Consider the following 10,956-nt stretch of genomic DNA (forward strand, 5'->3'; position numbering starts at 1 on the left):
ATCTTGGAAAAAAATACATAAATATAAGAGACAAAATGGATTGGGTCTTATAATTAGAACCAAATAAAAAATCAAATTGGGTCTTATAATAAGAACCGGAAGAATATTTAGTATTATCGTGTCACAAGGTCAAAGAATATTATATCAATATTTTGTTTTATTACAATAAAATTTACGCATTTATTATGTCGTTCATGATTCACGAAAGACTTCGAACTTGCAAAAAAATTATTTTTTCACTGATTTTCGCAGCCATGAGAATCTCCAAGTTTTCCTTGCTGGGATAAAGTCGCATTAGGAATCGTTGGCGTGCGCTCCCAAGCCTCTGCTTTGTCGTTAGCATTTTATATATTTCCGCATGAGTGTCAGAGTCGGCTTTGTCTGAGTTCATTTCTCACCGGAAATGGAACGGCTCCATCGCCAGCAGCCTGTATTCTCCGACCGGGTCGTCGTCAACGGCACCGTCACCCCGGTATCTCTGTTCAGCGACGGCACATTATGGTGTTTGGATGGAGGTCAACGGTGTTTGCATCTCGAAAAAGATGTTCTTGGGTTCGTCACTGATGGCCCTGATATAAAGATCAGATGCCTCGTTGATGGCCAGAGTGGCTGCTCTCCGCGGAACAGAGGGAAGCTTGTCAGAAAAGATGTCGTGTTTCAATCGTTGTCCCAGGAATCTCAGAGGCTGTGGTGCCAGAACCTTCGCGAATTCCTCGATTCCTTCGGTAAACGTTCTGGCGATTTCTCAAGGCTATTTAAGCTGCTACATATATATATATATCTATCTAGATATGCATGTATATGTATATGTAGGTGTGTGAGGGCCATGAGCTATTTAAGCTGTTTTATACTTGTGCTATGGTGCAGAGGGTGCGCTATTTAAGCACATTATTGGTATTCAATGGATTTCCCAAATGTTTTTTTTTGTTTTAACTTCAATTGTAGAGAGAGTGTGTGTCTGTGTGTGAGACTATTGAAAAGGTTTAATTTTGGTATTGTTGAATGGTTTTACGATCCTCTGTTGCAAATGAACTGCGGCATCAATCATAGAGAGAGAGAGTGCGTGCGCGCGCAAACTGTTAAAAAGCTTGATTTTGGCATTGTTGAGGAATAATTCCCCCCCCCCCGGGGTTGCAAACGAATTGCTTATTTTGCATATATTTGGTTCACCAAGTTGGTTTTTTTATTCCATCTATTTACTTTAAAATTTAATGATTTTGAAATTTGAACTACACTGCCTCTTGGAGTTATCGGCGAAGAAATAAGTTCTGGGATTTAATTTCCCTGGCTATTGTGTTTTGTTCTGAGATTTATAGATGTAGCTGAAGTTAATTACCTCTACTACAGGTCGCCCTAAGAGGCTTTTTATTTTTCTTAATCCATATGGGGGAAAGAAAGCTGCTACAAAGATTTTTCTTCATCACGTGAAACCTATTCTTGATGATGCTGAAATCCAAATCACTCTTCAAGGTTCTGATTTGTCTATTAAGCTTGGCCATTTCTCTCACCCTGCCATTAGTTTAGTAGTTGTTTCTCTTTATATCTATGCATACTAATGTTGTATTATGTACTCCTCAGAAACCAAATACCAGCTCCATGCGCTGGAAGTTGTTCGTACACTAGATATTTCAAATTATGATGGGATTGTTTGTGTTAGTGGTGATGGAATTCTGGTTGAGGTTAGTTTCGTTGATACTATATTCTTTTGCAGTGAGTCCCATTATGGTTGTGGATAACTTGACAGTTAACATTGACAGTCCTTATCGTTTCCCCTAAAAGTTTAAATTTAAAAGTTGTATTTATCTTCTGGGGAGAAAAAGAAGAAAAGGAGAGAACGAATGAAAGAAAAGGTTGGAGGTGATATTGAAGTTAGTCAATTTTAATAGACTGAACTATTAATTGTGTATGTATTGGAGCCATTCTATTCACAGGCAAACTGTAGTCTCATGATAAAATCTGACACTAAAGTTAACCTTATCTTTTTATTGAATGAAATTCGAAGCAGCCATTCATTGCTTGTACACCCTTGAGACATCTGTAAATTTTTGCTGATGGAGTAGTGATATCTGGCTCCAGGTAATTGAATTATGGAAAGATAATTTATCGTTAATATCTTGATCCACTTCTTTCTTGAGACACATATGGCCTTCTGGAATGGGGATGTGAATTCTCTAGTCCCCTGGCTACCGGTTTATTGATTTGATGTATTGATATAACATACCATTCCCTTTTGTTCTCGCACGAGTTGAAGTTATAACATCTGTGCCTAGTCTTACCCCATTATGGTTCATTGTATTTGGTTCGACTTCCTTATGCATTTTCCATGCACCCAAACTAATTCTGTACCATCTCACTTATTACGTCTTTCTGTTTTTCCCCTCATGTTACAATTTTATTACATTATGATAGGTTGTAAATGGACTGCTAGAAAGAGAGGATTGGGATACCGCAATAAAAATACCCCTTGGAGTAATTCCTGCAGGTTTATCACTCATTTGTTACCCTTACATTTCAAAATTCAATAGTTACACATAAAGTTATTATCCAATGATTGCTATTTTTCTGCACTGTAATGGTACCAGATGTCTCCGCCAATGAGTTAAACATCTGATGTTGAAACATTTGAGGATTAGTTTCTTTTCCGCTTCATTTTTTCTAGATGAAGCATAGAAGTCAAAATATGATATTTAACATCTAACTTTTTAAACATCTTCTAGGAGGAGGATGCACTAACAGGTTGAACCGTAGAGTTATAATTAATTTGATGAGAAGCCATGTATTGCACCTTAGCAATCAACTCTTTATGAAGAGTTTTTTTTTTTTTTTTTTTGCCCTCACTTGTTAGCGAGAGCTTGTGACAGTTTTCCATTCAAATAGACTTACAGCAGCATGAAGGGTGGTAACGTGGAGCTAATATTATTTACTAGATTTTGCCAACAATCTCATTTTATAGACATCGATGGGGCTAATATAGAATTTTTCTAATTAAGCTTTCCACCCATCTTAAATGATTCTATCTGAAGGTACGGGCAATGGCATGGCAAAATCTCTTCTTGATTCTGTTGGTGATCCTTGCACAGCTGCTAATGCTGTTCTTTCCATTATTCGAGGTTGGAGATCATTTCTGTCCTAGTATGTTATAACCTCACCAATATGCTGCTTCTTTTGCTGACAAGGTAGCTCTGTATCAAATCTTGACAGGTCATAAGCGATCTCTTGATGTGACTACAATCAAGCAAGGAGAAACCAGATTTTTCAGTGTATTGATGCTTGCATGGGGTAATTACAATATGTTGGGTTATGCCAATGAAGCAGTGGCTGACACTCAAACAAACACATCTCAACTGCTACCTTCTTTAATTATCTATCACACACTAGTAGTATCTGATTTTTCCTGTGACTGTTACTTGGAGATAATGATGAATATGTACTAAAGGCATGATTCTTTTACAGGACTCGTTGCAGATATTGACATTGAGTCTGAAAAGTATCGATGGATGGGAAGTGCTCGATTTGGGTTTTATGTTAGTAAGCGACATTAACACAACGACATGTTTATTTATGACTTTTTTCTGTTGTTGAGAGGTGTCTCTCTTCAACTTAACTATTTATGATGACATGTTTATTCTAATTCTTTGATCGAAATTCTAATACCTTGATTTAAGTTAATGGATATATGACTGTCGAATTTTGTTGAAGTGTGAGCAAATAAATAACACATTGCGCGATATACTTATGATGTTTTCAAACATTTTAAGTTGATGTAGTTTTGACTTCTGTTTTTTGTTTCATTTTTTGCATTGCAATTAACTTGACCGATAAGTGATTGACTTTACTAATTATTGTTTCCTTTTGCTCATTATCATTGATTTTCTGTATAGTAGTTTAAGCTCTATCATCTTATGTGTTAGGCTCTCAATCGAATCTTACATTTGAGGCAATACAGCGGATGCATTTCATTTGTGCCTGCGCCTGGGTTTGAAGCTTGTGGGGAGCCCACGAGTTACAATGGAAAATCTACGGGCAAAGACAACAACCATGATCTTAAAGAAGCAGAATATATTAAGTTACAAAGCTCCTGTTATCGAGGACCTGATATTAACTTAGAGAATTTGAATTGGAGAGCCATAGATGGACCCTTTGTTTCTGTTTGGCTTCACAATGTTCCCTGGGGCTCTCAGGATGCCTTGGCAGCACCTGATGCAAAGGTAGGTAGGTTTATGTGTTTTAAGAAATTTAGATTAGCTTCTTTGGAGTTTGGACTCAATTGATGGGATTAATGTGTATGAGGGCGCCAATTAAGTGTCCGACACGCCTTATGGAGGCTAATACAAAAGGAGTGATATTTTGGTATTGCCTTGATTGATATTTCTGGCAGAAATTTAGCTTGCTAGAGCTGTGTGAAGTGGGTGAACACGATTATAGCAATGAAAAAAAGATGGATGGTGTCTGATGATTGACTTAGCAAATTTTATCCTCTATGTTTATTACTTATTGCATGGGTAAACGCCAAAAGATGTAACTTTGTGTGGGACTTACATTTCGTCTTTATACCCAACATCTCCCCCCCCCCCAACATGCCCACTCTGTGAATGCAGAGGATTTTGATTGGAGGGAGTAAACTGATTGAGAGTGGGGTGATTTAGAGTGTATGCAGTTCTTTAGATATTTGATATATCAGATTCTTCAGTAAAATTATCACAATTTGTGTATCCGCTCTGCACCATTTAGTTTATTCTTTCAAAAAAGTTTCTTCATGTGTTATATTTTTATTGAAGGAGACAAACATGTAAGAAACTGTACTTAAGTTTTGTCCTTCAAGTATGTCTGCATACTACCAAAATGTTCTTCTACATGCCATTTTCTTGGGAAATACATCTGGAGCCAGTGAAATAACAAAAAGTGTTATTTTCTCCCTAGTTGAGACATCTTCAATTATCATTCATGAATCATGATAATGAAGAGTTGCTTTGCTCGTGAATGCAGTTATCAGATGGTTGCCTAGACTTGATCCTTGTCAAGAGATGTCCAAAATTAGCTTTGCTGTCACTGATGTCAGAATTAGGTAGTGGCAATCATGTGAAATCGCCATATGTAATGTACCTTAAGGTGAGTTCATCAGTTTGATTCAGCATATAAAGAAGTAACATGACTTTCTTATCTGTCACAAGAAGCCCTAAAAGTTTATCTCCCCCTGTTTGCCTTAACTACGTCTGCCTAAGAAAAACAGCTTTATTTTGCGACAAATAACAGGTGAAGGCTCTCATCTTGGAACCGGGCCCACGAATTGCGAGGGCTGATAAAGAAGGTATAATAGATGCTGATGGGGAAGTTCTGGCAAGGGGGAAAGGAACGCACAAGTGTGACAATATGACTTTGATGGCATATGATCAACTTCAAATAACTGTGGATCAAGGTTTAGCAACAATTTTTACCCCAGTGTAGTGGTTAAATTGAATTTTCTTCTTTTTCTCTAGGTCCATTCCATTCTTGTTCTTGGTTATGGTTTCACTAATAATGACAAAATAAAATCTTCTATGGAATATGACATTGTGTATCCTGTACAGAACTGAACCAAATAAAATGGAAAGCTGAGTTAGTTCCCTCTGCAGGATTTGTTTTTAGGCCTTGAAAGTGGCAGTTTTGAATAGCTTTTGGATTTTTTCCCCTTGAAAAGTATTATTATCCAAAACTTTGTTTAATCTTTCCCAACTGAAAAACTTCGTTGGGATTTCATCAGAAAAGCTTGGGTTGATCTTTCTTTATGGTCAAGCTTCAATCCCTTGGCAACCACACAGTTGGAATATGCTCCACACGCTCTTGTACACTCATGGAAGCAATGAGATTATATATTTGCTGATTGTGACAACACGTTTGTATTGTTAATTTTGAGTAGATTTAAATTTGGATGGCTTGACTTGAGGTGGAGAACATGAGATGCGTAATAACAGTACAATATAAATAATATTTATTTATTTATTTTTTGTTAGTCATACATATCCTCTTATCAAGGGCAATTCTATTTGAGGCACTGTGTGGTACTAATTGTGAGCATCTCTCCCAAAGAGAATTTGAGCTTTAGTTTGTCGTGTTATGTGAGATTAGTCATTTTTACTAGATCTAACTTCTGTTTATAATGTAAATAATATTTGTGAATAAAAGACAAATGCAATAATTTGTTGGGCTATTTTACAAGTAGTACTATCCAAGCTTCTGCAATAGAACCAGAAAAGCCGAGTCTGATAAAGTTGGTATCGACTGTCAAAGAAACAGTGACGATGCCAAGGATTGTAGCTTGCAAGAAATTTCCCAGAAAATAGTTTTTCTTCTCGTTTTCATATTGGCGACAAAAGTCATTATATCATCAGAAGTTGGAGGACTATTTTACGCAAATTATGAAGAAAGTGAAAGGCAAATAAAGTTCAAAAGAAGAAGCAAAGTATTAGGTATGGCGGAATTGGATTTGAGTACAAGTTTCTCTTATTAGTTATCCCACATATTTATGCAATATTAATTCATTTTGAAATATATTTTAATGTTGGAGTAATATACCCAAAAATGGGATAAAAACAATAGTAAAAAGATAAATAAATAGGGGAGATGTGAAGAGCCAATGATTAACGAAGATTAGTTTAGTTAATATAAATATGACTCGTATTTTGTACTACTTCTAGTCCTTAATATTACATCTGATCTTTAATACAAGACTCATTTGATTAATTTGAAAAAAATTAAAAAAGTTCCTAAATGACTGTAAATTATATATTTATCATTTTTTTTCAAACTAATTTTTCTTACTTGTAAATTGATATATAATCTAATGATCCACATGAATATTTTAAAAAGATTATGTAAGATATGTTATAATTAAGTAGTTTAGTAACTTTCTTAATTTCTCCAAATTAATCAACTGAATCTTATATTAACTATTAAGAACTGTAGGTAGTATAAGAGTTAAATATCTAATTTACGAATATTAAAAAATTAGTTAAGTTAGTTATTTATAATAAATATATGTTGTCTTTTTTAAAACACCTTTATTAATCATGTGTATTGAAACTACATCTTAATATAGATTTCTTAACATGACTATAGGGATTACTTGTAAGAAAAATAGATAAATATTAAAGACAAAATGAATTGATGTTTTATGTTTAGAATCAAATTAAATGTCCAATCAACTCTTATATTAATGACGGGTGGTATAATTTATATAGAAATTTCCTTAGTATGTAATTTATAAATATTTTTGTAAGATGCTCTGTTGGGTGATGATTGTGAAGTTACCTCTTCTATATCTCTATTAACAATCTTCTAACCAAATTATTAAAAGTACATTTGTGGCTAAACCACACCATCCATCCATTGGGTGTACGGAGTATTATGCTGCTGCTGTGTTTTTTGAGAACTCATTTGGCTAATGAGGCAGCATAGATCATAACACCCCCTGATTTCTTACTCTTCCAATGCTAGCTACTTACAAGACAAGATCCAAAGCCAATATACAAGGCGGAAGCTGAGAATACCTAAATATCTCATTCTTAATATAAGAGCAAATTAATTAATTTGAGTAGATTAAAAAAATTAGTTAAGTTAATTATTTATAACAAATAAGTGTTGTCTATCATAAAATATCCTTCCTAATCATGTGCATTAGCTATGACTACCATTTAATGAAACTTTTAATATGTACTACTACAAGGAATATCTTAAAAATGGATAAATATAAAAGACGAAGTAGATTAGGATCTTATATTTAAAAATAAATTGAATATCAAACTTGTAAAGACCCTCAACCTTAAAAACAACATTACTCATCATAAAATCACTACTATGGTAGAAAAGGAAATCTGTTAAATGGACTACCATAGTAGGAAGAAATTTGCATAATTTTGAATTCACATTTAAACCGTTGCATGCAACTGAAATCATTCATTTACAACTACTGGGCCTCCGAGCCTACGGCCCGGGTAACACATACATCAAAATCAGCCCATCTAAATAGTTTTCAACCATATAATCCCGAGTTCATCAAACACTAGCAATGGCCTCCGGCCAACCAAAATAAGGAGATACAATCTCTCCAGTTTACAACAAGGCCGGGTAATCAAATATATCAAAAGCAGTCCTAAATGTGGCAATATATACTAGTCATACATATACAAATGCTAGAGGCCTAAAGCTAACCGAGCTCAAGCCTCTGCGTCTCTTCCCGATGGCCCACGCCCGGAACCTTCACCTGAAAACATTATAAACCACGGGGTGAGACTAAGTCCCAATAACCAACCTTTCCAATACTAGGTACTACTAAATAGGTGCTCGTGAGGTGTCAAGTGGGGCAGTTCACAAATAATATATAATGATAGCCACAACAATTTATGCAAGTGCAATGATGTAATCCCATCAACCAAATCCCTCACTTTGGGGGATTTTCAGGAGCCGAAGCCGGCCTATCCCTCACTATGGGGGACATAAGGAGCCATAAAAGGCTTATCCCTCACTCTGGGGGACGTAAGGAGCCAAAAGGCCTATCTCTCACTATGGGGGACGTACTAAGCCAACCATCATGCATTAATGGAGGCCTTACCACGTGATAGTAACAGACAAAACTCTCACCAAATTCCCAATCAATGCATCATGCTCAAATCATAATCAAAGAGTAATAATCATTTCACAATTAACCTCATTCAGTGGCATATCTTTCACAATTCCAAAATTCATTCATCATTAGTCAAAACCCCACAAGACGGTTTTCCGTTTTATACACAACATACAGTTTAAACATAATCACTACTTAGAGCACAAAACATAAATCTACTCACAATACCACAGAAGCAAATACTAAGGATTGGAAAGTGGTTACCTCTCGCCTGAGCAAGGAATAACAAACCGACAATGTGGTCCTGTGCACCACCACGACTCACAACCGGTCTACACAAGCACACAAACACACAACCATCATATATTAGCTTTCAAACTAATAATGTGGCCAAAACAACACTTGGGGACACAAAATTCCTATCTCCCATCAAAACTCTACCCAACTCAAAGGGTATAACTATCAAAATAACACTCCAAAGTCCTCAAAGTCTATTAAAACATCAAGTCTCCTTCCAAGCATCAATTAGAGTTCAAACCTCAAGGACCCACTATAGGAATTCAACCTCCAACATCCCATTTGAGCAATTAAGGTTCCAACAACAAATCTAAACTGATTAAACATCCAATTTAACCCTCCTTAACATAACCCAATTCACAAAACTCAAAATCAATCTCTACATTATCATCCTCAATCCCAAATCACCTATCTCCATAAACCCTAATTCCAAAAACTCAAGATTCTTTAAATCTAAGGAAACTACACCGATTAAACACTTAAACTAACCCAAAGCAATCAATTAAACTCAAAACAATCGGTCAAAAACCTCAATTCCAACACAACCTAGAAAATCCTAGGGTTTCACCATAAATCCTTATAAATTCCAATCAAGAAGACATATTAGAGGTTAAAATCACTTACTTGAGATAATGGATCCTTAGAAATGCCCCCTCCAAGCCAAAAGTTCGAAACCCTAGCAGAGCCTCTCTCTCTACCTCAGATTTTCTAATTTTCCGCACGCTGACTCCTCCCGCGAATATATAGATTCTCAACCTTTCGCCGCGGCGAACTAATCCCGAGAGGGATTACTTGCCTGAAAACCTGACTTCGCCGCGGCGAACCCCAATATTCGCCGCAGCGAAAGCTTCCCGAGAGGAAACTCTCGCTCGCCCAGAAAACATTCGCCGCGGTATATCCCTACCTTCGCCGCGGCGAAACCTTCCCGAAAGGGAAGCCTCGCTCACCAGAGTAACTTCGCCGCGGCGTCCCCAAGACTTCGCCGCAGCCAAACCTTCCCGAGAAGACACTCCCCTCTGAAACTCCCGGTGCGCCGCGGCGAAGTAAACTTCGGCGCGGCGAACATACCCTGAGAAAGGTACGTTCACCTATTCCTCCAACAAACCTCAAATCCAACCCAAACACCAAGATCAAGATTAAATCACTAATCTATCCTCAAAATCAACCCAAAAGAGGCTATTAAAACCCGATAAAACTCAGGATGTTACAAAACTAACTCTTATATTAAGAATAGGAAGTAGTACATACTACCTCCGGTCCTAATTATAAGATCTTGTTTGTAAACTACAAACGAGGTCTTATAATTAGTACCGGAGATAGTATATTTTTCTAAGTGTTAGTGTAAAAAGAAGTTGGCATGGAAATTAAAGGGTTTTCCATTGATAAACTGCGTCCGTACATACTTTCAAGTTTAGAGTCGTATAAGTGAATGCTCATGGGATTGGAGAGTTCGTTGAACAATATAATGTGGGAATAAGTAATAGTATAATTGATTTTTCATAGACTTTACTACCCCCATAAATTGATGAAATTGCACCCCAAATTTGATGTGCCTTGTATTAATTACATACTACTTCGTCCTTTATTATAAGATCATTTTAACTAAATTGCGCAGTTTGAAAAAACAGTTAAAATTAGTTAAAAACAATTAATATGTAGAAAATATAATTTTTTTTCCAAATATACCCCTATATATAAATTGGTAGATGTGAGAGAGTAATAGTGATATAAATGAAGAAAGAGAATGTAATAGATGCATTAAACTAAGAGTAAAATAAATAATAATACATTAAATATTCAGACAAACTCAAAAAAAAAAGCCTTATAAAAAGGGATAAACTTGTTCTAAAAATTAGATATTATAATAAGGGACGAAGGGAATAAACTCTGGCTATATGGTGATGCATATGAATATATGATGAAAATCGATCATGCAGCTTATTATATAACACGTGAAAAGGAAGAAACCGAAATAATGAATCTACTTGAAGTTTGATTTTTTAACGGCCAAAACCAAAAATACGGACAATAAAACAACAAATTAAAAGAAAATAAACAAA

The 10,956-nt window shown here is 35.8% G+C and overlaps 1 protein-coding gene across 3 annotated transcripts; it reads left to right on the forward strand.

Moving 5' to 3' along the window:
• The first annotated feature begins 287 nt into the window (after positions 1-287).
• Positions 288-5,975, forward strand: LOC114750910 (sphingosine kinase 1). Of its 3 annotated transcripts, none has more exons than XM_028939550.1 (10): positions 288-725; positions 1,348-1,470; positions 1,579-1,679; positions 2,410-2,482; positions 3,024-3,110; positions 3,202-3,279; positions 3,454-3,524; positions 3,912-4,212; positions 4,987-5,109; positions 5,254-5,340. In XM_028939550.1, exons 1-9 carry the CDS (start codon positions 404-406, stop codon positions 5,067-5,069), a joined length of 1,239 nt encoding a protein of 412 aa, XP_028795383.1. In that variant the 5' UTR covers positions 288-403; the 3' UTR covers positions 5,070-5,109; positions 5,254-5,340. The 3 variants fall into 3 exon arrangements, with proteins under 3 accessions (XP_028795383.1, XP_028795381.1, XP_028795382.1); XM_028939548.1 differs by having other exon boundaries at positions 295-725; positions 3,912-4,208; positions 5,254-5,975; XM_028939549.1 differs by lacking the exon at positions 1,348-1,470 and having other exon boundaries at positions 295-725; positions 3,912-4,208; positions 5,254-5,975.
• Positions 5,976-10,956: the final 4,981 nt, after the last annotated feature.

Source organism: Neltuma alba, unplaced genomic scaffold (genome assembly GCF_004799145.2).
Source record: "Neltuma alba isolate B1F8T4 unplaced genomic scaffold, ASM479914v2 tig00006683_pilon, whole genome shotgun sequence".
Taxonomy (NCBI): domain Eukaryota; kingdom Viridiplantae; phylum Streptophyta; class Magnoliopsida; order Fabales; family Fabaceae; genus Neltuma; species Neltuma alba.